General features: G+C 43.9%; 2 protein-coding genes across 2 annotated transcripts in view; both read left to right on the top strand.

The window, feature by feature from the left end:
* Positions 1 to 15,152, top strand: part of OGA (O-GlcNAcase) — a 60,319-nt gene extending 45,167 nt beyond the window's left edge. Inside the window, exons 14-16 of the mRNA XM_077258263.1 lie at positions 12,211 to 12,403; positions 12,701 to 12,860; positions 13,047 to 15,152. Of these exons, the coding sequence (XP_077114378.1) occupies positions 12,211 to 12,403; positions 12,701 to 12,860; positions 13,047 to 13,183 (490 nt within the window). The 3' untranslated portion in view covers positions 13,184 to 15,152. The remainder of the gene's footprint in view (positions 1 to 12,210; positions 12,404 to 12,700; positions 12,861 to 13,046) is intronic.
* Positions 15,153 to 18,218: 3,066 nt separating this feature from the next.
* On the top strand, positions 18,219 to 24,912 carry NPM3 (nucleophosmin/nucleoplasmin 3). Its single transcript, XM_077258262.1, has 5 exons — positions 18,219 to 18,500; positions 19,925 to 20,016; positions 20,718 to 20,837; positions 22,821 to 22,914; positions 23,405 to 24,912. The coding sequence occupies exons 1-5, from the start codon at positions 18,434 to 18,436 to the stop codon at positions 23,524 to 23,526; spliced, it is 495 nt and encodes a 164-aa protein (XP_077114377.1). The 5' UTR covers positions 18,219 to 18,433; the 3' UTR covers positions 23,527 to 24,912.
* Positions 24,913 to 26,180: the final 1,268 nt, after the last annotated feature.

Raw genomic sequence — 26,180 nt, 5'->3', positions numbered from 1 at the left:
CTCCTTTGTCCACGGTGCGCAACATAATCAAGAAGTTTACAACCCATGGCACTGTAGCTAATCTCACTGGATGTGAATGGCTGAGAAAAATTGATAAAATTCCAGCTATCCTGCAGGCTCAGGGTGCATCAGTGTCAGTGCAAACTATCCATCAACATTTGAATGAAATGGCATGGCAGGAGACCCAGGAGGACTCCACTGCTGACACAGACATAAAAAAGCTAGACTGCAGTTTGCCAAAATATACGTGAGTAAGCCAAAATCCTTCTGGGAAAGAGTCTTGTGGACAGATGAGACCGAGAGAGAGCATTTTGGTAAAGCACATGATTCTACTGTTTACCGAAAACTGAATGTGGCCTTCAAAGAAAAAAACAAAGTACCTACAGTCAAATATGGTGGAGGTTCACAGATATTTTGGGGGTTTTCTGCCTCTGGCACTGGATGCCTTGACTGTGTGCAATAAATATAAAATATTGGCCTGCACTCTATGATAGTCCGGGGTGCTGGAATGACAGACCGTGTGGTCTAGTAACAGTATATAGTAATCTACCGCACTCCCTAAGTGGAATATCTTATGCAGAAATGTAGTTTTCAAAATGCTAATTTATTTAAATACAATAGGAAAATATCGGATCAAACACTAAGTAAATAATACAATATGTATATGCGACACAACAGTGATGACTAGGGTTGAGCGAAACGGATCGTTCATTTTCATAAGTCGCCGACTTTTGGCAAAGTCGGCGTCTCATGAAACCCGACCCGATCCCTGTGTGGGGTCGGCCACGCGATACGCGATCTTGGCGCCAAAGTCGCGTTTTGTATGACGCGTTTAGCGCCATTTTTTCAGCCAATGAAGGAGCGTGGGCAGAGTGATGACATAGGTCTAAGGGGGCGTGTACGCCCATCGCCATCTTATCGCTTGTGCGCTGTAGGGATTTCTAATGTTTAAAACGAAATTTTCAGTGCTGGGGACGGAGGGGAGAGCGAGAGAGAGCGAGAGAGATCAAAGTCGCTCAACCCCAGTGATGACGTTTCGCCCCTCCCCTCCTTAAGAGTCTGTGTTTTAAGCGGCGCATCAGCGTCTTGCTTTGGAGAAAGTGAAAGCCTTGTTTAGGAGAAGGGCAGCGCTCCTGCGTCCTGCTGTGTGATGTTACGGGGATACCTTGCTCCAAAAGAAACACTCATAGTACCTGGATTGAGCGACCTTAGACTCTGTTGTGTCGCATATACATATTGTATTATTTACTTCGTGTTTGATCCGATATTTTCCTATTGTATTTAAATAAATTAGCATTTTGAAAACTACATTTCTGCATAAGATATTCCACTTAGGGAGTGCGGTAGATTACTATTGACTGTGTGCAAGGCATCATGAAATCTGAAGATTACCAAAGGATTTTGGGTGGCAATGTAGTTCCCAGAGTCAGAAAGCTGGGTTTGGGTCCTAGGTCGTGGGTTTTCCAGCAGGACAATGACCCCAAACATACTTCAAGAAAGATGAAGAAATGGATGAAACACAGAGCTGAAGAGTTCTGAAGTGGCAGAAATGAGTCCGGATCTAAATCCCAATGATCATCTGTGGAGAGATCTTAAAATTGCTGTTGTGAGAAGGCGCCTTCACATATGAGCGACCTGGAGCAGTCTGCAAATGAAGAGTGCTCCAAAATTCCAACTAAGAGGTGTAAAAAGCTTGTTGATGGTTATTTGAAGCGAATGATTAAGTTATTTATTCCAAAGGATGTGCAACCAAATAGAGTTGAGGGTGCCGACAATTTTGTCCGGCCCATTTTGGGGGTTTTATGTGAAATTATGTCCAATTGGCCTTTTTTTTTCTCTCCGTGTGTTTTTTTTTCTTTTTTCTTCTTCTTTGTGTTGTTTCAATACACACAAAGGAAGTAAACATGTGAATAACAAAACAAGTTTAACCCCTTCGTGCACTGCATTAGTGCCAGCCGCAGTACTAGTACTAGTACGGCGCATCGATCACCGCGGTCTCGCGCTGAGCGCTGCGGTGATCGGGTGCGGGTGTCAGCTGTTAATGACAGCTGACACCCCGCAGCAATGCCCACGATCGGCGCTATCGCCGATCGCGGGCATTTAACCCCTCTGATGCCGCTGTCAATAGTGACAGCGGCATAGAGGGGGATCGCGCAGGGACGGGGGCTCCCTGCGCTCTCTCACCGGAGCAGCGCGATGAGAGTCCCCGGATCCAAGATGGCCGCGGGACTCCTTCCGGGTCATGAGATGACCCTGCTTGCCGGCGCCTGCTGAGAATTCCTCATAGCAGGCGCCGGCAAGCCTCTGTAATGTGCCTCTAAGATCGGTGATCTGACAGAGTGCTGTGCACACTGTCAGATCACTGATCTGTGATGTCCCCCCCTGGGACAAAGTAAAAAAGTAAAAAAAAAAATGTCCACATGTGTAAAAAAAAAAAAAAAAAAAAAATAAAAATTCCCATAAATACATTTCTTTATCTAAATAAAAAAAAAATTCACACAATAAAAGTACACATATTTAGTATCGCCGCGTCCGTAACGACCCCAACTATAAAACTATATCACTAGTTAACCCCTTCAGTGAACATCGTAAAAAAAAAAAAAACCGAGGCAAAAAACGCTTTATTCTCATACTGCCAAACAAAAAGTGGAACACGCGATCAAAAAGACGGATATAAATAACCATGGTACCGCTGAAAACGTCATCTTGTCACGCAAAAAAAAAGCCGCCATACAGCATCATCAGCGAAAAATAAAAAGTTATAGCTCTCAGAATAAAGCGATGCAAAAACAATTAATTTTTTATATAAAACAGTTTTTATTGTGTAAAAGCGCCAAAACATAAAAAAATTACATAAATGAGGTATCGCTGTAATCGTACTGACCTGAAGAATAAAACTGCTTTATCAATTTTACCACACGTGGAATGGTATAAACGCCCCCCCCCCCAAAAGAATTTCAGGAATTGCTGGTTTTTGTTCATTCCGTCTCCCAAAAATCAGAATAAAAAGCGATCAAAAAATGTCATGTGCCCGAAAATGGTACCAATAAAAACGTCAACTCGTCCCGCAAAAAACAAGATCTCACATGACTCTGTGGACCAAAATATGGATAAATTATAGCTCTCAAAATGTGGTGATGCAAAAACTATTTTTTGCAATAAAAAGCGTCTTTTAGTGTGTGATGGCTGCCAACCATAAAAATCTGCCCAAAAAACGCTATAAAAGTAAATCAAATCCCCCTTCATCACCCCCTTAGTTAGGGAAAAATAATAAAATTTTAAAAAATATATTTATTTCCATTTTCCCGTTAGGCTACTTTCACACTAGCGTCGGTACGGGGCCGTCGCTCTGCGTCGGCCCGACGTACCGACGCATACTGTGCAAGCGCCGCACAACGGGGGCAGCGGATGCTGTTTTTCCACGCATCCGCTGCCCCATTGTGAGGTGCGGGGAGGTGGGGGCGGAGTTCCAGCCGCGCATGCGCGGTCGGAAATGGTGGACCGTCGGCACAAAAAAAGTTACATGTAACGTTTTTTGCTGCCGGCGGTCCGCCACAACACGACGTTGCGACGTGTGTCAATACGTCGCAATGCGTCGCTAATGTTAGTCTATGGGGAAAAAATGCATCCTGCAGATGACTTTGCAGGATGCGTTTTTTCGCCAAAACGACGCATTGCGACGTATGCAAAAAACCGCTAGTGTGAAAGTAGCGCTAGGGTTAGGACTAGGGTTAGGGTTAGGGTTGGGGTTGGGGTTAGGGCTAGGGTTAGGGCTAGGGTTGGGGTTAGGGTTTCAGTTAGAATTGGGGAGTTTTCACTGTTTAGGCACATCAGGGGCTCTCCAAACGCGACATGGCGTCCGATCTCAATTCCAGCCAATTCTGCTTTGAAAAACTAAAACAGTGCTCCTTCCCTTCCGAGTTCTCCTGTGCGCCCAAACAGTGGTTTCCCCCAACATATGGGGTATCAGCGTTCTCAGGACAAGTTGGACAACAACTTTTGCGGTCCAATTTGTCCTGTTACCCTTGGGAAAATAAAAACGTGGGGGCTAAAATATCAGTTTCGTGGAAAAAAAAATATTTTTTATTTTCACGGCTCTGCGTGATAAACTGTAGTGAAACACTTGTTGGTTCAAAGTTCTCACAACACATCTAGATAAGTTCCCTGGGGGGTCTAGTTTCCAATATGGGGTCACTTGTGGGGGGTTTCTACTGTTTAGGTACATCAGGGGCTCTGCAAATGCAACATGACACCTGCAGACCAATCCATCTAAGTCTGCATTTCAAACGGCGCTCCTTCCCTTCCGAGCTCTGCCGTGCGCCCAAACAGTGGTTCCCCCCAATATATGGGGTATCAGCGTACTCAGGACAAATTGGACAATAACTTTTGTGGTCCAATTTCTCTTGTTACCCTTGGGAAAAAAAAATTGCGGGCTAAAACATCATTTTGTGGAAAGAAAAAATGATTTTTGGATTTTTCACAGCGCTACATTCTAAACTTTAGTGAAACAATTGGGGGTTAAAAGTGCTCACCACACATCTAGATAAGTTCCTTAGGTGGTCTTCTTTGCAAAATGGTGTCACTTGTGGGGGTTTCCACTGTTTAGGCACTTCAGGGGCTCTCCAAACACGACATGGGTTCCGATCTCAATTCCAGCCAATTTTGCATTGAAAAGTCAAATGGCGCTCCTTCCCTTCCGAGCTCTGCCATGCGCCCAAACAGTGGTTTATCCCCATATATGAAGTATCAGCGTACTCAGGACAAATTGCACAACAACTTTTGGGGTCCAATTTACCCTGCTACCCTTGGGAAAATAAAAAATTTGGGGCAAAAAGATCATTTTTTGTGAAAATTAATATTAATTTTATTTTTACGGCTCTACATTATAAACTTCTGTGAAGCACTTGGAGGTTCAAAGTGCTCACCACACATCTAGATTAGTTTCTTAGAGGGTCTACTTTCCAAAATGGTGTCACTTGTGGGGGTTTCCACTGTTTAGGCACATTAGGGGCTCTCCAATCGCGACATGGGTTCCGATCTCAATTCCAGCCAATTTTGCATTGAAAAGTCAAATGGCGCTCCTTCCCTTCCGAGCTCTGCCATGTGCCCAATCAATGGTTTACCCCAACATGTGGGGTATCGGCGTACTCAGGACAAATTGTACAACGACTTTTTTGTTCCAATTTCTCCTGTTAACCTTGGTAAAATAAAACAAATTGGATCTGAAGTAAAACATTTGTGAAAAAAAAGTTAAATGTTCAATTTTTTTTAACCCCTTCATGACCCAGCCTATTTTGGCCTTAATGACCTTGCCGTTTTTTGCAATTCTGACCAGTGTCCCTTTATGAGGTAATAACTCAGGAACGCTTCAACGGATCCTAGCGATTCTGAGATTGTTTTTTCGTGACATATTGGGCTTCATGTTAGTGGTAAATTTAGGTCGATAATTTTTGAGTTTATTTGTGAAAAAAACGGAAATGTGGCAAAAAATTTGAAAATTTCGCAATTTTCACATTTTGAATTTTTATTCTGTTAAACCAGAGAGTTATGTGACACAAAATAGTTAATAAATAACGTTTCCCACATGTCTACTTTACATCAGCTCAATTTTGGAAACAATTTTTTTTTTTGCTAGGAAGTTATAAGGGTTAAAATTTGACCAGTGATTTCTCATTTTTACAACAAAATTTACAAAACCATTTTTTTTAGGGACCACCTCACATTTGAAGTCATTTTGAGGGTTCTATATGGCTGAAAATACCCAAAAGTGACACCATTCTAAAAACTGCACCCCTCAAGGTGCTCAAAACCACATTCAAGAAGTTTATTAACCCTTCAGGTGTTTCACAGCAGCAGAAGCAACATGGAAGTAAAAAATGAACATTTAACTTTTTAGTCACAAAAATGATCTTTTAGCAACAATTTTTTTATTTTCCCAAGGGTAAAAGGAGAAACTGGACCAGGGACGTTGTTGTCCAATTTGTCCTGAGTACGCTGATACCTCATATGTGGGGGTAAACCACTGTTTGGGCGCACGGCAGGGCTCGGAAGGGAAGGAGCGCCATTTGACTTTTTTAATGAAAAATTGGCTCCAATCTTTAGCGGACACCATGTCGCGTTTGGAGAGCCCCCGTGTGCCTAAACATTGGAGCTCCCCCACAAGTGACCACATTTTGGAAACTAGACCCCCCAAGGAACTTATCTAGAAGCATAGTGAGCACTTTAAACCCCCAGGTGCTTCACAAATTGATCCGTAAAAATGAAAAAGTACTTTTTTTTTCACAAAAAAATTATTTTAGCCTCAATTTTTTCATTTTCACATGGGCAACAGGATAAAATGGATCCTAAATTTTGTTGGGCAATTTCTCCTGAGTACACCAATACCTCACATGTGGGGGTAAACCACTGTTTGGGCACATGGTAAGGCTCGGAAGGGAAGGAGCGCCATTTGACTTTTTGAATGGAAAATTATCTCCATCGTTAGCGGACACCATGTCGCGTTTGGAAAGCTCCTGTGTGCCTAAACATTGGAGCTCCTCCACAAGTGACCCCATTTTGGAAACTAGACCCCCCAAGGAACTCATCCAGAGGCATAGTGAGCACTTTAAACCCCCAGGTGCTTCACAAATTGATCCGCAAAAATGAAAAAGTACTTTTTTTTCACACAAAATTTCTTTTAGCCTCAATTCTTTCATTTTCACATGGGCAACAGGATAAAATGGATCCTAAAATTTGTTGGGCAATTTCTCCTTAGTATGCCGATACCTCATATGTGGGGGTAAACCACTGTTTGGGTGCACGGCAAGGCTCGGAAGGGGAGGCGTGCCATTTGACTTTTTGAATGGAAAATTAGCTCCAATCGTTAGCGGACACCATGTCGCGTTTGGAGAGCCCCTGTGTGCCTAAACATTGGAGCTCCCCTACAAGTGACCCCATTTTGGAAACTAGACCCCCCAAGAAACTTATCTAGATGCATAGTGAGCACTTATAACCCCCAGGTGCTTCACAGAAGTTTATAACGCAGAGCCGTGAAAATAAAAAAATAATTTTTCTTTCCTCAAAAATGATTTTTAGCCCAGAATTTTTTATTTTCCCAAGGGTAATAGGAGAAATTGGACCCCAAATGTTTTTGTCCAGTTTGTTCTGAGTACGATGATACCCCATATGTGGGGGTAAACCACTGTTTGGGCGCACGGCAGGGCTCGGAAGGGAAGGCACGCCATTTGGCTTTTTGAATGGAAAATTAGCTCCAATCATTAGCGGACACCATGTCGCGTTTGGAGAGCCCCTATGTGCCTAAACATTGGAGCTCCCGCACAAGTGACCCCATTTTGGAAACTAGACCTCCCAAGGAACTAATCTAGATGTGTGGTGAGCACTTTGAACCCCCAAGTGCTTCACAGAAGTTTATAACGCAGAGCCATGAAAATAAAAAATAATTTTTCTTTTCTCAAAAATGATTTTTTAGCCCACAATTTTTTATTTTCCCAAGGGTAACAGGAGAAATTGGACCCCAAAAGTTGTTGTCCAGTTTCTCCTGAGTACGCTGATACCCCATATGTGGGGGTAAACCACTGTTTTGGCACACGTCAGGGTTCGGAAGGGAAGTAGTGACGTTTTGAAATGCAGACTTTGATGGAATGCTCTGCGGGCGTCAGGTTGCGTTTGCAGAGCCCCTGATGTGCCTAAACAGTAGGAACTCCCCACAATTGACTCCATTTTGGAAACTAGACCCCCAAGGGAACTTATCTAGATGTGTAGTGAGCACTTTGAACCCCCAAGTGCTTCACAGAAGTTTATAACGCAGAGCCGTGAAAATAAAAAATGTGTTTCCTTTCCTCAAAAATATTTTTTTAGCCCAGAATTTTTTTTATTTTTGCAAGAGTAACAGGAGAAATTGGACCCCAAAAGTTGTTGTCCAGTTTCTCCTGAGTACGCTGATACCCCATATGTGGGGGTAAACCACTGTTTTGGCACACGTCGGGGTTCGGAAGGGAAGTAGTGACGTTTTGAAATGCAGACTTTGATGGAATGCTCTGCGGGCGTCAGGTTGCGTTTGCAGAGCCCCTGATATGCCTAAACAGTAGAAACCCCCCACAAGTGACCCCATTTTGGAAACTAGACCCCCCAAGGAACTTATCTAGATGTGTGGTGAGCACGTTCAACCCCCAAGTGCTTCACAGAAGTTTACAACGCAGAGCCGTGAAAATAAAAAATCATTTTTCTTTCCTCAAAAAAGATGTTTTAGCAAGCAATTTTTTATTTTCACAAGGGTAACAGGAGAATTTGGACCCCAATATTTGTTGCCCAGTTTGTTGTGAGTACGCTGATACCCCATATGTGGGGGTAAACCACTGTTTGGGCACACGTCAGGGCTCGGAAGGGAAGTAGTGACATTTGAAATGCAGACTTTGATGGAATGGTCTGCGGGCGTCACATTGCATTTGCAGAGCCCCTGATGTACCTAAACAGTAGAAACACCCCACAAGTGACCCCATTTTGGAAACTAGACCCCCGAAGGAACTTATCTAGATGTGTGGTGAGCACTTTCAACCCCCAAGTGCTTCACAGAAGTTTATAACGCAGAGCCGTGAAAATAAAAAATAATTGTTCTTTCCTCAAAAATTATGTTTTAGCAAGTAATTTTTTATTTTTGCAAGGGTAACAGGAGAAATTAGACCCCAGCAGTTGTTGCCCAGTTTGTCCTGAGTACGCTGGTACCCCAAATGTGGGGGTAAACCACTGTTTGGGCGCACGTCGGGGCTTGGAAGGGCGGGAGCACCATTTGACTTTTTGAACGCAAGATTGGCTGGAATCAATGGTGGCGCCATGTTGCGTTTGGAGACCCCTGATGTGCCTAAACAGTGGAAACCCCTCAATTCTAACTTCAACACTAACCCCAACACACCCCTAATCCTAATCCCAACTGTAGCCATAACCCTAATCACAACCTTAACCCCAACACACCCCTAACCACAACCCTAACCGCAACACACCCGTAACCCTAATTCCAACCCTAATCCTAACCCTAATCCCAACCGTAACCCTAATCCCAACCCTAACCACAACTGTAACCCCAACACACCCCTAACCCTATCCGTAACCCTAACCACAAGCCTAATCTTAACCCTATTTCAAACCCTAGCCCTAATTCCAACCCTAACTCTAATTCCAACCCTAACCCTAAGGCTATGTGCCCACGTTGCGGATTCGTGTGAGATTTTTCCTCATGATTTTTGAAAAATCTGCAGGTAAAAGGCACTGCGTTTTACCTGCGGATTTACAGCAGATTTCCAGTGTTTTTTTGTGCAGATTTCACCTGCGGATTCCTATTGAGGAACAGGTGTAAAACGCTGCGGAATCCGCACAAAGAATTGACATGCTGCGGAAAATACAACGCAGCGTTTCTGCACGGAATTTTCCGCACCATGGGCACAGCGGATTTGGTTTTCCTTAGGTGTACATGGTACTGTAAACCTGATGGAAAACTGCTTCGAATTTGCAGCGGCCAATCCGCTGCGGATCCGCGGCCAATCCGCTGCGGATCCGCGGCCGATCCGCTGCGGATCCGCTGCGGATCCGCGGCCGATCCGCTGCGGATCCGCTGCGGATCCGCTGCCGATCCGCTGCCGATCCGCTGCGGATCCGCTGCCGATCCGCTGCCGATCCGCTGCGGATCCGCGGCCGATCCGCTGCCGATCCGCTGCGGATCCGCGGCCGATCCGCTGCGGATCCGCTGCGGATCCGCTGCGGATCCGCGGCCGATCCGCTGCGGATCCGCGGCCGATCCGCTGCGGATCCGCGGCCGATCCGCGGCGGATCCGCTGCGGATCCGCGGCCGATCCGCTGCGGATCCGCGGCCGATCCGCTCTGTGTGCACATGCCATAACCCTAACCCTACCCCTAACCCTACCCCTAGTTCTAACCCTAGTTCTAACCCTAACCCTAGTGGAAAAAGAAAAAAAAATATTTTCTTTATTTTATTATTGTCCCTACCTATGGGGGTGATAAAGGGGGGGGTTTATTTATTATTTTTTTATTTTGATCGCTCTGATAGAACCTACCACAGCGATCAAAATGTACCTCTAATGAATCTGCCGGCCGGCGGGCGCACTGAGCATGCGCCCGCCATTTTGGAAGATGGCGGCGCCCATGATGGAGGCGGACGGGGACCGGGAGCCTCGGTAAGTATAAGGGGGGGGAGATCGGGGCACGGGGGGGGCGTCGGAGCACGGGGGGGTGACATAGGAGCAGGGGGGGAGCGGGCAGGAGGACGGGGGAGCGGACAGCAGGACGGGGGAGCCGGCAGGCGGACGGAGGGGACCGGACCCTATAACGGAGCACTGGGGGGGCGATCGGTGGGGTGGGGGGGGGTCACATTAGTGTTTCCAGCCATGGCCGATGATATTGCAGCATCGGCCATGGCTGGATTGTAATATTTCACCAGTTTTTTAGGTGAAATATTACAAATCGCTCTGATTGGCAGTTTCACTTTCAACAGCCAATCAGAGCGATCGTAGCCACGGGGGGGTGAAGCCACCCCCCCTGGGCTGAAGTACCACTCCCCCTCTCCCTGCAGATCGGGTAAAATAGGAGTTAACCCCTTCACCCGATCTGCAGGGACGCGATCATTCCATGACGCCACATAGGCGTCATGGGTCGGATTGACACGGGTTTTCATGACGCCTATGTGGCGTCATGGGTCGGGAAGGGGTTAAACATTCCAAAAATTCCTGTGAAGCACCTGAAGGGTTAATAAACTTTTTGAATGTGGTTTTGAGTACCTTGAGGGGTGCAGTTTTTAGAATGGTGTCACTTTTGGGCATTTTCTGTCATATAGACCCCTCAAAGTCACTTCAAGTGTGAGGTGGTCCGTAAAAAAAATGGTTTTGCAAAAATGAGAAATCGCTGGTCAACTTTTAACCCTTATAACTCCCTAACAAAAATAAATTATGTTTCCAAAATTGTGCTGATGTAAAGCAGACATGTGGGAAATGTTGTTTATTAACTATATTATGAGATATAACTCTCTAATTTAAGGGCATAAAAACTAAAAGTTTGAAAATTGCTAAATTTTCATAATTTTCGACAAATTTTTGTTTTTTTCACAAATAAATGCAAGTCATATCGAAGAAGTTTTACCACTATCATAAAGTACAATATGTCACGAGAAAACAATCTCAGAATCACCAGGATCCGTTGAAGCGTTTTAGAGTTATGACCTCATAAAGTGACAGTGGTCAGAATTCTAAAAATTGGCCCTGTCACTTAGGTGAAAACAGGCTTCGGGGTGAAGGGGTTAATTGAAATAATTTTCTGGAAGTAATACTTCATTTTCTGGAACAATTTAAAGGTGCCAACACTTTCAGCCACAAGAAAGGAAAAGATAGTTTAACCCAAATTAAGGGAAAGTAAAATATTATACATTAAATATGACCCTTTTTTTGGGTTTCGATTTTTTTTTTTTTTTTTTTTTTTTCCCTACTCTCCACTTTTCACACCAAATAACCAGTTGAATTAATTCTGCAGACGATTTTGGTGGATACTTAATGTGGGTATTTTTTTTTCTACATAATTTTGTCTTCCAATAGATTATAACAGACCTCTGGGGTACAGCTTCTTTTTTTCACTGCTAATGGGGGAAACATGTCACTGGCGTGAGTCTGCTGAGAACTCAGCAGCTGTGCTATGCCGGCCAGGCGTTTGGCAATCTGGGTCCTGCAGAACCATCGACGGCACAAATGCTTCCTACACTGTATAGCGCCCACTGAGTTCTATTCAGCCAGCACAATACAAAAAAGAAATGGCTATAAACTGCTTGTCTTCCTCCCAGGTCCTGAATGTGTCTGCCCGCCAGAGACCCGACCTGCTCCTGCTAGATTACAGGAGCTGTAATCCTGTGCTGTAAATTTACAATAGCGCAGAGTTAAAGCCCAGGACCATGCACTGTAAATCTTCAGCACTTGGTCATTTCAAGTGAAAGTCCCTACATAACCCTTGTAAGGGTTTGACCAGTTTATAGACCATTTTCTATAATGCTCCCAACTTATATATTCTGACCTAAGCAGTCATAACTCCCCCATTGTTTACCCCTTTGCAGCATTTTACGTCCCTTCTTCCCACCTACAGCTCGGGTTTATATGTATGACTATTCACTTTCCAACTCTAGCTCTGATCCCTTTCTGACGCTTCTCGTTTTCTGTCTTCTAGGCTTGTCGGAGGACTTCTGTCTCACAGCCTCGACTACTGTTTTGTTCTGGAAGACGAGGACGGGATATGCGGCTATGCCGTGGGCACAGCGGACGTTACGCCATATCTGACAAAATGCAAACATTCCTGGATACCTTTCATGCAGGAGAAATATACCAAACCCAAAGAGGACAAAGAGCTTTCTGCGGCGGAGGTACAGCGCCCCGATATCAGCCCTATAGATGTAGAGACCACGTGTGTGACAGTGCAGGGGGTGGGGACCCCTAGCCTAGTGATTGATGAGACCCCCGGTATCTACCATCTAACCAAGGTCTTCATGTTTTTCTGCCGTATTCATTATCCTTAGAATAAACGAGCCAAGATGAGACCAAAGCTGGGGAGAAAGGGGCAATTTTCTTTTCTTTTCTTTTTTTTTTTTACAGATTTATCTTGGTGCCTGACAGTCTTTTATCTTATTTTTCCTTTTTTTTTTTCTTCCTCTTTCATTTAGAAAATAATGCTCAGTTTTCACGAGGAGCAAGAAATCTTACCCGATACATTCCTTGCTAATTTCCCTTCTTTAATAAAAGTGGATATTCACAAGAAAGTGACGGATCCCAGCGTAGCGAAGGGCATGATGGCGTGTCTGCTGTCTTCTCTGAAAGCCAATGGTAAGTAGTCTGTGGACGGGAGGCCGTACTGCACTGCGAGGCTCTGACAACTGGCCCCCATCATACCTGACAAAGCAAAATATTAGAAACTTGCAGGTTTTCTGGGGGTTTTTTTTGTCTGGTGACAGTGTCCATATCCTAGCACTGTGGTGCAGGGCTGATGTTTCTTCTTTTTCCAATTCTTAGGTTCACGCGGCGCTTTCTGCGAGGTGAGACCAGACGATAAACGCATCCTGGATTTCTACAGTAAGCTCGGCTGCTTTGAAATTGCCAAAATGGAAGGATTCCCTAAGGATTTAGTTATTCTGGGAAGAACCCTATAGAGACTATTCCTGTGGAAAGAAAAATAAGCTACCAGATCAGATTGCATCATGGGTCATCGTGCAAGATGGCGGCCGGTTTGCCGACAGGTCGTCTGGACTCTTCCTATGCATAAAACAACGTGACGAGTGGACGGCTAAAAAAAAAAAAGAAAAAAAAAAATTAGAAAAAAAGTTTTCACGGGAAATGTCTGTAAATTTTCTGTTGGTCGTTTGCATGGGCGCTCACCCTCGGGGCGGCACGGCCTCCATGACGCGCCTGGTTTGTTTTTGTCATTCTGATTTCATGTCCTGATATTTGGTTGCCTTCTCCCGATTGTTGGCGGATGTCACTGGATTTCTATTTTTCTTCCTCCCTGGAGAAATCCACGTTGCCAATACTTTTTTTTTTTTTTTTGCTTTCTGTAAGCCGGAGCGTAGGTGACGATATTGATAGCACTTGTTATATGGGAGGGTAGGACACAAGGGCCCAGCATGTGAATACAACGGAGCCTCCACATTTCAGAGGAAGAAGGGGGCCTAAGATGAGCTAAGGAGGCTTACATCGCGGAGAAGCGGAGCCTTTCTGTAAATGTTCCTGTAGAGATCTGTATGTACAGTCTGTGATTACCACGTTATGTCTTTTGTACATTATACTTTTTTGTTTCTTTTTACAAGTTCTGATCCGGCATGGTTCACGAAATACGATATGGTAAAACACGCATAAGTGCTTCAACTGCACCGTCTTGTTTTTTTTTTTCCTCTTTCCACGGCTCATCCTGGTCTTCACGTTTCAGTTTAGGATTCTGAAAATTTTAGGCATGGGGTCACATGCTGTAATGGTGCCATTTGCTTATCACATTCATTCCTGCTTTTACACCCCGGGCCGCTCACGGACTGATATGTAAAGAGTTAGAAAAGCACTTGAGATACTTTCTGTGCATTAACAGCTGCCGGCTTTACATTGTCTCTACGCATGCAAGGCAATGAGGACACACTGGGGGAAGAAGTAATGTCAGTAAATCACCTGACCCTCCGACTTTAGATGTGACATCTGTGGGCGATCCTAGGCAGCAGGGGCTCAGAGCTGGGATGCTGCAGTCATCACACTGGTCGGTCTTTAGACAGATTTCCCAGGAGAAGGGGCTGACGCGAGCGCTTACATTCATGCCGACTTTCATCAATGGGGAGTTTTTTTGTATGCTTTTATAGCGTATTTTTTGGACGTATGTTATATTACCAAAAACTTTTTCAAAAGTTCAAAGTGAAATCAAGAGGCACAGTAAACAATCGGCTCTACTTTTAAAGGGACAATCTGGGATTTTTACTGTATGGTCTGTTAGGATAACAAATGGTGCCCGTTTCTGGTACGGCAGATCGTTCCTGTTCAGGCCATAATCTACAAATCCCTTTGATAATCTGCACAGTGTAGTGATGTACAGTAGAGTTATGACTCCTTTCGTTTTCTAGCAGGGAAGCCTTGCATGAGTCCTTTCACCATTCATAGCCATGCAGGTCCTTAGTCTGTGGCTGCTGGAGAAGACCACCGAAACCTTCTATCTGAAGGCGCTTCTTTTGATTAGTCAGCCCCTTGCTATGTCATAAGGACGTCACGGGACGTACTAATGGGAAGCAGGTTGGAGGATATTCGCAGGGCCGGCAGTGGCTTCTGACCCAGGGTCCTGCGAGTCTTTTTGTGACCTATCGGTATGGGGAGGTCCGAGCACACATTTCTATCCTCCGTCATTGCTTATGAAGTAGGTGCTGAGTTTTGGCTCCATTAGCGTGTCTGTTCCTTACGCTCATATTGCCTTTACTTGGATTTTTTTCTCCCCCTTTGCATGCCGTTGGCTGGTAGCGCTGTTAGGCCATCTGTGGACTCTGGGTGTAAGGGCTATGACCACGTTTGTGACCAGGCATGTACAATTACTGCGAATGCCGTGTCTATAATATGAATCTTTATTATAAAGAGCAAACATTTTCTCGACATCGACCTCCGACCTTGGAGTGGTTTTTATTTTCTCTGAACAGGTGTGATCCAGTGCGATAAAACAGAGTAGTGGCAGGTTCAACCAAAACGCAGCCATGATCCTAGGTCACGAGAAGGCTTCACTTAACCCTCAGATGTCCACAGAGCTCTTAAATGGTCACTGTCACTTTAGCAAACTTGCATCAGTCAGTAGTACTTTTGTAATCTATCTTCTCATCAGAGAAATCTTCTGCTTTCCCCATGTATGAGCCATTTCTTCTCCCTTTGCCTATTTCTCATCGTTCCCTATGAAACTCAGCTAAAATCTGTCTTGGTCGAAACAAGATGGATAGTTAGCTTAGTGAGGGATCGCATTACAGCTGCTGATTAGAAGTCTTTCAAGAGGGAAGAAAAGTGGAGGTGCACAGATTGGTGCTACTTTCTAATTAAGATTTTAGCTCACCTCCCAGAGCTGGAGTCACAGCCACAATGCTCAGTACTGCTGTTATAACATTCTGTATGCTGTATCTGCTACATAGAGACAGGTGCGTAGGAACAGTTTGTGTGTGGGAGACATCATGGCAGATAGTCCCCATCCACCTTCTCAGACACCTGGAAATTGCAGTATACAAGTCATATATTGGCCTCCAGAATGGGGATGCATGGTCACCAGTGGAAGCTGTGAAGAAATGGTTTCCAAATTTTGGGTCTATAAAAGCCTTTTTTTTTTTTTTTTTTTTTTTTTTATTATGGGGGCAGCCTACCTGACCGAACTAAAATAACCGGTCTGCATCTGAAACTAGATTTCCTATGGTCATCTTCCCAGTGCCGAAGGTGCTCAAACACTGTTGATACAAGACGTACAGATTTTGGCCGGACCAGTTGACTAATGCATCTGATGGACCATGAACAAAAGGGACATTATGGATTTTAATATTCTTGATCCTGTGCCTCCAGACATCTGGCAGAGGCTCATTCCCTTCTACTCCTTCAGTGAGACGTGCCTCTCCGAGTCTATGGGGGGATGAGGAGGAATAGCGTTCAGGCGAATGTGTATAACCTCCCCCTAAGAGAATATAAACACTATAGCACTAAAATCGTAAAGTGCTGGGGAATATATAGGCGCTATAGAAATGAACAAAAATATTAAAATTGCTCATTTGCTCCATTAATGCAAAGTAAGGATTTTTTAAACAGTTTTCATTAAAAACTTCCTACAATAAAGTCTGTAATGTGCGTCCATCGCCGGCTGCGCTGCTGCTTTCGCTCTCCATGCACACTGCTGCTGCTGCCCACTTTGGGCCGGGTTAATCACTTTGTTTTTTTTCTGTGATATTAATATTTAGATTTTTTTTTTTTAGACACTTTAGCTAGAATTACATTTTTGGCTAAAACATCACAAAATTCTGTGCATAAAATGTCAGGTTATGAAAACGGACATTAGTGCGAAAAGTAGCAAAAACAGTTAAAGACAAAAATTAATTGAAATTCGACGCCGCCGTTAACCCCTTACAGCGGCATTTATATGGAGCTGTCACCAATGCGCGTGTGCGGCAGCTCCCGTCAGGCCCCAGCGACGTGATCACCCCCCCCCCCCATACACTTATCGCTGGGCCCGCAAAAGTCCAATCTATCGAAGTATGAAATTAACCTGTTCCATAAACTCCAGAAACAGGAAAAAAAAGATTCCAAAGTGTTTGTTTTCCCATCGCTGCAGCTGCATTAGAAAAAAAAAAAAGTTTAGCCCAAAATGGCATAAAATAACCCCCGTCCCCTGGCTCCATAATAAACAAGATTGTACGTGGCCCCAGCCATAGAAAAACAGGGAGTTGTGGCTCTAAGACAATGGCGACAAAAAGGATCACAAAATATGTGTGTATATGTGTGTGTATATATATATAAGAACACAGCAGCACATGTACATAAATCTAGGCCATGTGAAAACACAGACAAATATTCAATATGAATAATACTTCTCAAAAATATTTTTTTTATTTATTTTTTTTCATACAACTTACAGTAATAGATGATCTCCCTCTGATGGGTCCTACTCTACCGTATATACAGTATATATAATCATAAAAAAAGATACAAGTTTGGTGCCGCCGTCATCGCCCTGACCTGGAGAATCCTATTATAGGGTCACTGCAAAATGGGATGACGTAAAAACAGTAAATAATAACAAAAGTGCGTCATTTTCTTTTTAAAGGGAACCTATCACCCCGTTTTTTAAAGATTAGATAAAAATAGTGTGAAATAGGGGCAGAGCTGGGCTTTACATTAGTGCCTTTTTGGTGCCTTTACACCCCCGTTAGGCTGCCGAAATACCTTTGTGAAGTGGCCGTTTTGTCCTGTCACTCAAGTTGGTCAGGTCGGATGGGCGTGGTCACAGCGCTGTTTGTCCCCCAGGATCCTGCTCATCATTACGTTGGTGGCGTAGTGGTGTGCGCATGTCCAGCAGGCGAATCCACTGCGCGGGATTCCGCGCGTGCGCAGATGGAGATCGCGGCGGCCATTTTCCTGAAGCCCCGGGCAGCAGAGCGCTCCATCTGCGCAGGCGCGGCCACAGGAAAGATGGCCGCGCCCACCGGTAAACGGCTGAATAGCGAAGACCGCGCTGTTATTCATCTCCTGGGCAGTGGATTTGCCTGCTGGACATGCGCACACCACTACGCCACCAACGTAATGATGAGCAGGATCCTGGGGGACAAACAGCGCTGTGACCACGCCCATCCGACCTGACCAACTTGAGTGACAGGACAAAACGGCCACTTCACAAAGGTATTTCGGCAGCCTAACGGGGGTGTAAAGGCACCAAAAAGGCCCTAATGTAAAGCCCAGCTCTGCCCCTATTTCACACTATTTTTATCTAATCTTTAAAAAACGGGGTGATAGGTTCCCTTTAATGAATGGCGTCATTCACACTGATAACTCGTCCACGCCCTCGTACGGCCAAGGGGACAGAAAAAAAAAAAAAAAGATGGCTCTTACAGGATGTTGAGGGGAAAAAAGAAAGTGCAAGAATAGAAGGGGTTAATGTTTACGTCACGGGTGCGCAGCGCTGAAATCCTCCTCCTGTGATCTGACGTCACGAGGTGTCCGGCCGTCCGCTGAGGTGCAAGTGACGTCACTCCTATCAGTTACAGGGCGAAGGAGTGACGGCGACGTCACGACGCCTAGCTGCTACGTGCTGCGCGTGACGTCAGGGGGGCAGCTGGCTCCTCCTTTTCCGGTCCTGTACAGGAAGTGCTTTGCGTCCCACGTGTGTGTGATCATTCGCGGGACCCAGCAGCGGCGGCAGCAGCATGACTACTTACCTGTCCGAGGCGCAGGAGGACCGGCTGAGCGCCGCCATGGAGAGCTACATGTTCGGTGAGTATAGGGAGGGGAACTGCAAGTCCCAGCAGGATGGACCTGATCTGCACTGGGAGTGGAGAGTAAAGAGCGATCGCGGCTGTGCAGCACTACAAGTCCCAGCATATCAGGCCATGCTCTTAGGTCTCTGGGTCTCAGTCTTCTCTTTTTTCTTTGTATTTTTCCTCACATTCCAGGTGTATTTGTTTTCTCCATGGTGCTGCACCCAGGGCTTGGGTGGTTTGTTTTTTTCTTGTTCCCCCGAATAGAGACACTTGGCTACTGATGAGATGGATTTGTGTGTTTCCTTTTTTAATTTTTATAAAAAGTGTTACAAAGAACCCTATGATACTTAAATACACTGTTTTTTTATTATTATTATTTAGCCACAATAGGATTTCTGCTCATTTTGTTTCTTTAAGGTTTTGTCTGTTTAATGGCCGTACACACTCAATGTGTGTGTGTAATCCTAGAATGGTAGAGGGTCACCGTGCCCAGCCCCCTGCTCAATGCAGGAGTCACTAACCCATCTCAGACAGATGTCTGTCCAGCCTCTGTGTGAAGACTTCCATTGGAGGAGAACTCACCACCTCTCGTGGCCGCCTTTTCCACTCATTGATCAAGTTTTTCTAATCTCTATCTTCTTCCTTTCAGTTTCATTCTGTTGCTTCTCGTGTTTCCAGGTGCAAATGAGAATAACGATCCTTCACTGCACATTCTGTTAGTCGCTGCCCACACTTCCTGTTTTAGATCCTTCTGTATCCTCTCTTCTCTAGTATTACGTATCCCTCCTAGCTTTGTGTTATCAGCAAATGTAATCAGTGTACCCTCAATTCCTTCATCTAACTCATTGATAAAACTATTGATCAGCACTGGGGCCAGGACAGAGCCTTGTGGTACCCCACTTGAGACATTCTTCCAACTCCAACCATTTATGACCACTTTTTGGGTTTGTTCACTGAGCCAGTTAGAAATCCAACTAATAGATGCCTCGTCCATCCATGCTTAGCCATTCTTAAAATATATATATGTATGTTTTGTTCAAATTTAGTGCTAGAAAACAAACCTTTTTAAAATAGTAAATCTTTATTAATTTGGTAAATTAGTCATGCAGTTCAAAGTTCACGGCGATCGGAACAGACACTTCCCCTATTTTCAACTTCTCGATTGCTGCTGACAGGAGTGATAACGCCGTCTCTGAGGATGAACTGCTAGGATAGGACTTAGCTCTCACCACAGCAGTCAGACTCGGGTGTCGGCTGTACAGCTCAGCTCCTGAGCCCCCTCCGAACATGTGGGGACCCCCAGTGGCTGAGGCAAAGTGAAATCAGGACACAATGGGCCCCAGCACTTGCCCAGGTTCCCTGGCTGCTAATCTGACCAGTAACCACCTTCCCAGGCTGAGCTCTGCAGGCCTCATACATCTCCTCTGTATCCCACAGGCTGTGAGCTGTCAGCTAAGACCTCGTACTACACCTTCAAGGTGGATGAAGATGAAGACGACGACTACGAGCCCAACCTGTCCCTGAGCACCGTAAGTCCTTTATGTAGCCTCCACCAGTAGGGGGCAGCCTGAGGTCTTACACCAACCTGCTAGATGTGGTCGGGGCACAGGTCCATCATGACAAAAAAGTTTGGAAACCGAGTGCTTTTGTTTTTGCGTAAAATTCATGAACCTCTTGCACAACAAACGGTCACAAAATACAAGACAAAAACAAGTGATAAATGGGGTATATAATATAATAACAATTAATTGGGTTTTATACACGCCAAAGAGAGGCGTTTTTGTGACATAGGAAAACTAAAATGCTCTCCAAGCCACTAGCAACCAATCACAGCTCCACTTTCATTTCTTCTACTGCCCTGGTAAAATGAAAGCTGAGCTGTGAATGGTTGCTATGGGCCGTATAACCAGTTTCTCTTTTAGACAAAGTTGCCTGCCCATGACAACCAATCAGAGCTGAGCTTTCATTTTACCATAGCAGGTTAAGAAATGAAAGCTGAGCTCTGATTGGTTGCTTCCGGAAGCAGTGTTTTTCTTTGTAAACAGTGTTGATAAATGAGGAAATGTTAGCCATAAAAATGCAGATAGAACGAAAGTGAGTGGCACTTGTGCGTGGCCCTCGGGTTTATACCTCTTGGTGACATTACTTTCATCTTTGTGTTCCTTACATCTCATAATTTGGTGCCATTTTGTAAATAGGAAGATCCTATGTGACTTATTGTTTCTCGTAGATCTCCCTTGGGGAAGGCGCCAAAGATGAATATAACATGGTGGAGGTCACGGCCCGTAATCACAACGACGAGGAAATCACGGTGCCGATCGCTACCCTGAAACTGTCCTGTCAGACCATGGTGAGTGCCTGTATTGGAGGGTGGTTCTGCCTGGCTTTACAGGTGTGTTTACTTCTGCACCTATAAGGCCTGCCTATAACAAGCCCCACAGAGCTCCATTGACTGAAAAATAAAAAAAAATAAGTCTCAGAAAATGGCAACAAAAGTAAAAAAAAAAAAATCTTATTAAAAATACATTTTTATTGATATTTAGTAAATTTGCTGTCATCATACAGACTTATACATTTTTTTTTTTTCTGACATACTCTTTAACCCCTTCAAGTCACGGCCCTTTTTCGTTTTCGTCTTTCACTCCCCTCCTTCCCAGAGCCATAACTTTTTTATTTTTCCGTCAATATGGCCATGTGAGGGCTTATTTTTTGCGGGACGAGTTGTACTTTTGAACGACACCATTGGTTTTGCCATGTCTTTTACTAGAAAATGGGAAAAAATTCCAAGTGCGGTGAAATTGCAAAAAAAGTGCAATCCCACACTTGTTTTTTGTTTGGCTTTTTTGCTAGGTTCACTAAATGCTAAAACTGACCTGCCATTATGATTCTCTAGGTCATTACGAGTTCATAGACACCTAACATGTCTAGGTTATTTTTTATGCAAGTGGTGAAAAAAAAATTTCAAAACTTTGCTTAAATAAAAAAAAGTGCCATTTTCCGATACCCGTAGCGTCTCCATTTTTCGTGATCTGGGGTCGGGTGAAGGCTTATTTTTTGCGTGCCGAGCTGACGTTTTTAATAATATCACTTTTGTGCAGATACGTTCTTTTGATCGCCCGTTATTGCATTTTAATGCAATGTCGCGGCGACCAAAAAAACGTAATTCTGGCGTTTTGAATTTTTTTCTCACTACGCCATTTAGCGATCAGGTTAATGCTTTTTTTTTATTGATAGATCGGGCGATTCTGAACGCGGCGATACCAAATACGTGTAGGTTTGATTTTTATTTTTTTTTATTGTTTTATTTAGGATGGGGCGAAATGGGGGTGATTTAAACTTTTGTTTTATACATTTTTTTTTTCATATTTTTAAAAACTTTTTTTTTTTTTACCTGTGCCATGCTTCAATGGCCTCCATGGGAGGCTAGAAGCTGGCACAACTCGATTGGCTCTGCTACATAGCAGCGATCATCAGATCGCTCCTATGTAGCTGAATTGCAGGTGTGCTGTGAGCGCCGACCACAGGGTGGCGCTCACAGCAGGCCGGCATCAGTAACAATAGAGGTCTCAAGGACCTCTATGGTTACCATCCTGACACATCGCCGACCCCCGGTCATGTGACGGGGGTCGGCGATGACGTCATTTCCGGCCGCCCGGCCGGATGCGGTAGTTAAATGCCGCTGTCTGCGTTTGACAGCGGCATTTAACAGGTTAATAGCGGCGGGTGAATAGCGAGACACGGCATGCGCAGTACATGTACGGCGCATGTGGTGAAAGGGTTAAAACCCCCAAAAATCCATGTTTTGGATTTTTTTTTCAAATTTTTTTTTTCACTACAGTTTAATGATAGTGAATGATCTATAAGTCTACAACTCATTCCGTCCAAAAAAAAAAAAACCCTCACACGTCTATGTGGATGGGAAAATCATAATGACCCTTGAAGGACGGGGAAGTAAAAGAGTAAAAGTGCAAAACAAGGAAAATCCTTTGATTAAGGGTCAAACGTGAGGGTGATTGTAAAATAAAGAAATGTGCTACTGTGATTGGGTTGGTGCTGATCGGTTTGCAGGACCCGGGCCGTTGCCCATGTAGGTAATCTGCGGCCTCTGGACAAGGGGGGCCTGAGGACCACCTCTTGTGTGATGGCTTAGCCGGCCATCACGACAGGCTAAGCACACTTCTGGCTAAATCTCATCTTTTTTTTTTGCTTCTACTTTAACATGCTGTAATATCTTGTGTGAATTCACCCTCCGATAGAAGTACATTTGACCTCTTGCATTTCACTTAACATCCTTTTTTTTTTTTTTTTTTTCTTTTTTTTTTTTTTTGCACAGATCAATCTGGATAACTTTGTGCTTCAGCCTCCAGTAACATTTCGACTCAGGTCTGGCTCCGGCCCCGTTCAGCTCTCCGGACAAGTCATAGTCGGTAATAGCAAATTTTATTATTGTGCAGAATAACGGGTGACAAAATTCAATTAAATCTTCATCTAAACTCAATAGTGCGGCCCGCAAATGTAGATGAAGTGAGCTGGGATTGGATCATATCGTACGAGAAGTTCCCGCTATATCCTACATACATGCCCATATAACATTGGTGCGAGTCCCAATGTGCATATTTGAACTTTTACCAGGGTTGTATGCACATTAAAGCTGCGTTTGAACTTTTGTTTGTAAAATAAAGCGGATCCATACATTTTCAGCACCGAATTGAGATGTCTCTGCTCTTCCTGTTCCAGTCAATACAGCAAAGCTGACATTGAAGTGCAGAGATCAGGAAATTTTCAGCTCAAGTGAAAACTGCAATATATCAAGATTTGTTTAAGACGAGTAGTCTCATCAAATGAAGAAAAATGTATTAACGTGATTATCGGCTGCTTCCCCTTTTATTTGTTCATTTATATGTCTTTTCTTTGCAGCACCCACAGACTTAGATTATGATGAAGAGGATGAGGATGAGGATGATGAAGATGAGGACGACGAGGATGATGAGGAAGAGTTGGCTCCCATTAAACCGGCAAGCAAAAAAATGAGACACTGATGAAATGTTTTCAGCTCCTTGGAAGTTGTGCCTGTTCCATTTTGGGACGTCTCGTACATATTGCGTGTAGTTAGACCCCCAGGAGACAACTTGATTTTAGGTTTTGCCCACCCGGATTCTGACATTTATCCAATCTGGGTTAAGGGTTTTATAAATTCACTATTTTCTTATCCTCTGTGTTCTAAAATTCACATTAGTGGAAGACCCCCAGCGATCTGCAGAAAGGGCCAGTCCTGCTGGTTGCCCCCACTGGTGGTGTGCAATTTGTTGGCTTCACTACTGATGGGACTTTTTATGATGTCTGCAGGACAGTTTTCAGATGAACATATTTCCCTTCCGGCTGGCGTGGAGCATTTCTCCTGACACAAGACACAACCGTGCTTTTTACAATCAATAGGTTTATTTTTGTATCGGAGATTTGATGTTTATTTTTTTGTAGTTTACTGGGAAGGAAAGTGTTAAAGGTGGGGTTAAAATGCTAAATCGGAAAAAAAAAACTTTATATAAAAATAAATAAATAAATCTTTCAAGTTGATCCGGGAGAAGCAAAAACATGAGATTTATTACATTTGTTGTTTTGTGGCTGTATCCTTGGCGTAGGCCATCAATATCGGTAGGCTCGGACTTCCAGTACCCCCACCATAAACTTTTATTCTCTAGTAGTGGCCAAATTTGAACAACGGTCAACAGCACAACTTTTTCACCGTGTAGTAGTCGCTCTGTGGCGCTGCAGTTTTTGTTGAAGTGAATAGGAGCTGAGCTGCTGTACCCAGAAACGACCACTAGATGGCGAATAGAACAGCGCTTTGTGCCTTTCATTCATCCGCTGGAGCGGAGAACTTCTGATCGACATGTGTACAACGCATCGGACCCCCCCTATCTGATATTGATGACCATTCCGAAGAATAAGTCATCAATATCATAAGTCTGGAGAACCCCTTTAATGACAATCTGCAGACCCGTTCAAAGCTGCCCACTTTGAATCAAGGCCCTTGAAATATATTCTGTTTTTCTGTGCGGTCAGGACCCTGTTCAGGCTTTTTACTTAGCCCTTGTTACTCAGGACCTTTCCATCGATTCTGGTGCTTGGCTCAGTTTTTATAGAGAAACCAATATGTTTAAAAAAAAAAAAAAAAAAATGGTGATGCAACTATTTTTGTACTCTTTTTTTTTTTTTTTTTCCCCTGTACCAAATTAATAATAATTGATTGCAGGGGGGCATTATTTGCATTGAGCAGCGTCTGATGTTGCAGACTCATCGGTCAGCAGAGGAGCTGGATTCAGAAAACTGTTTTAAAATTCTATTTTTTAAGATTTTTTTTTTTTTTTTTTTATTGTTAAAATTGTTCAATGCAATAAAGAATTGAATAAAGTGTTTTGACGGCGGCTGTGACTTTGCTCTTTAAACTTCCTTTTAAGTCCTCTTTCCATTCCATGTTAGGGCTTGATAATATTTGGAGTAATAGTATATATTGCAGCTCTGGCTAAGTTGGTATTTTGTGGTCTAGAAAACCTAAAAACTACAATAGATGCATCCAAGCTTTAACCAGAACCCGTCTAACACTTAGGCTGGCCTCACTCAGCGTATGTAAATACGGTCCCCAAAATAATGATCCGCATGTCATCCGTAGTCAGGGTGTGTCAGCGTATTTTGCGCATGGCATCCTCCGTATGTAATCCGTATGGCATCCGTACTGCGAGATTTTCTCGCAGGCTTGCAAAACCGACATCTAATGGATTTATGTGCTCAAATGTTCGGTAAAACATATATACAGTATATATGTATATGTGTGTGTGTGTGTATATATATATATATATATATATATATAACAGCACAATAGCTACTTATCTATATATATATATATATATATATATATATATATATATATATATATATATATATATATATATATATATATATATATATATATAACAGCACAATAGCTACTTATCTTCGGGTGCAGAGCCCCCAGGTTAACAGTCCATATATCCAGGCTAGTCAATACTTAGAAAAAATGAGGCAGCACTCCTTCATTGCAGTGTTTAGACGTGCAGGATTTTAATCAACCCACTTGTCTGGGCGACGTTTCGGCTCAGACTGAGCCTTTCTCAAGCCACTTTTTAATAATAGGTGTGTGTTTTTTTTAACCCTTTCATACAATTGGATTAATAATGGATAGGTGTCATAATTGACGCCTCTCCATTATTAACCAGACTTAATGTCACCTTACAATAGCAAGGTGACATTAACCCTTCATTACCCCATATCCCACCGCTACACGGGAGTGGGAAGAGAGTGGCCAAGTGCCAGAATAGGCGCATCTTACAGATGTGCCTTTTCTGGGGTGGCTGGGGGCAGATGTTTGTAGCCAGGGGGGGCCAATAACCATGGACCCTCTCTAGGCTATTAATATCTGCCCTCAGTCGCTTGCGCGGGAGCCCACGCCAATTTTTTCCGCGATTTAACCCTTTTTTACAAGCTACAGCGCCCAAATTTTGCACATACACACTACTAACATTAGTAGTGTGGAATATGCAAAAAAAAGGGATATGAGATGGTTTACTGTATGTAAACCATGTCTCATATCCTGTCGGGTTTGTGAAGGAGAAATGAAAAGCCGGCAATTGAATTACCGGCGTTTCACTAACACCGC

The sequence above is a fragment of the Ranitomeya variabilis genome, chromosome 4, assembly GCF_051348905.1.
Source record: "Ranitomeya variabilis isolate aRanVar5 chromosome 4, aRanVar5.hap1, whole genome shotgun sequence".
Lineage (NCBI taxonomy): Eukaryota > Metazoa > Chordata > Amphibia > Anura > Dendrobatidae > Ranitomeya > Ranitomeya variabilis.
Note: the sequence above shows the minus strand (reverse complement) of the source record. Positions and strands in the feature narration are given on the sequence as shown.